The sequence below is a fragment of the Rhinolophus ferrumequinum genome, chromosome 18 (genome assembly GCF_004115265.2).
Source record: "Rhinolophus ferrumequinum isolate MPI-CBG mRhiFer1 chromosome 18, mRhiFer1_v1.p, whole genome shotgun sequence".
NCBI lineage: Eukaryota > Metazoa > Chordata > Mammalia > Chiroptera > Rhinolophidae > Rhinolophus > Rhinolophus ferrumequinum.
The window spans coordinates 38,375,851-38,377,492 of NC_046301.1; the positions used below are offsets into that span (position 1 = coordinate 38,375,851).

Here is a 1,642-nt window from a genome sequence, read left to right on the forward strand (position 1 = left end):
TCAGATTTTCCTGTTTTATCAAATTATATAAATTGCCGTCGTCATCAAGTGTAGTTTTTTTGTTTTTGTTTTTTTCCATTTGAGTACTACTACTCATCAGAATTCTCTTAGGAAACAAAAGAAAAATTATTTGGTATGACATGCTGTTTGAGAAAAATTATTCTTAAAAAAATCATATCATTACATTAGATAAATGAGAATTTCCAAATATTTCTGATCCACGGTTAAAAATAAATTTGGGATAGTGAAAACATTGAAGGGAAGAGCTGTTAGATATCAGTGAGAGCTGAAACCTTAATTGAGTTACATACGTTGAACAGAGAAGATGTGTCAAAAGAAATGTAAATTCCAGAAAATAAATAGAAAGAGCAAGTTCTATTTCCATAGTCTGAAAATAATCATAATATGTGACTCTGAGCCTTTGACCTCTGCTTTCATGGATACTTTCTTCAGTCTTTAGACAATTGGTCTGTTTGTAGTTAGCTTCACAAACAATGCTTTTAGAGCCTGTTTGATGTCTTTATTCCTGAGACTGTAGATGAAAGGATTCAGCATGGGTGTGATCACCGTGTACATGACCGAGGCTGTAGCACTTGAGCGTGCATTGTGGGTCACAGCAGAGCTGAGGTACACTCCCAGCATAGTGCAATAAAATAAGGAGACAACTGAGAGGTGAGACACACAAGTAGAAAACGCTTTATACTTCCCCTGAGCAGAGGACACTGCACGTATGCAGGAAACGATCTTGCAGTATGAGTAAAGGATACCAGCGAAAGGACCACCACCAAGCAGGAGAGCTGCAAAATACATCACCATGTTGTTAACAAAGGTGTCAGAACAGGCAAGTTGGATCATCTGGTTGAGTTCACAGAAAAAGTGGGGGATTTGCAAGTCTGCACAGAAGGACAGCCTCAGCACCATTAAGCTTTGTAATAAGGAATTCAGGATACACGTGATCCAGGACACCAGAAGCAGCAGTCCACAAAGCCGGGGGTGCATGATGACCGTGTAGTGCAGGGGGTGACAGATGGCCACGAAGCGGTCATAGGCCATCACGGTCAGGAGGAAGACATCCAACACTGCAAAGAGTATGAGAAAATATATCTGTGTGATGCAACCTTCATAAGTTATGACTTTGCTCTGTGTCTCGATGTTCACCAGCATCTTAGGGATGGTGGTGGAGGTGAAACAGATGTCCACAAAGGACAGGTTGGCCAGGAAGAAGTACATGGGAGTGTGGAGGTGGGAGTCTGAGCTGATGGCCAGGATGATGAGCAGGTTTCCGAACACAGTGATCAGGTACATGGAAAGGAAAAGCCCAAAGATGAGGGGCTGCAGGTCTGGCTCCTCTGAAAGTCCCAGGAGAACAAATTCTGAAACTCTTGAAAGATTTTCTGCTTCCATGTGGTCTAGACGACTATGAGGATAGATGCAAATAACATGACTAATTTTCATACAAACTTGCGTTACTCACATATTTGAAATGGTACAATTTATACTTTGCAGTCAGACATTAATTTTAATATTTTGTGTATGGATATTGTCCCTTTAGGGGATACCCAGTGCCACCTCACATAGGGCTGACCATGCTTTAGGCATTGTCTAGGCATTGCATATTGGGTGCTCAAGAACAAAACTTCCT

The 1,642-nt window shown here is 41.2% G+C and overlaps 1 protein-coding gene across 1 annotated transcript; it reads right to left on the minus strand.

Annotated features, from left to right (window-relative positions):
- Positions 1–456: 456 nt before the first annotated feature.
- On the minus strand, positions 457–1,404 carry LOC117038442 (olfactory receptor 7A17-like). The gene has a single exon (XM_033135419.1). The coding sequence runs from the start codon at positions 1,402–1,404 to the stop codon at positions 457–459; it is 948 nt and encodes a 315-aa protein (XP_032991310.1).
- Positions 1,405–1,642: the final 238 nt, after the last annotated feature.

Bases quoted from the DNA above. Each gene is read 5' to 3' on its own strand.
- LOC117038442 (XM_033135419.1), bottom strand. From the start codon at position 1,404: ATGGAAGCAGAAAATCTTTCAAGAGTTTCAGAATTTGTTCTCCTGGGA.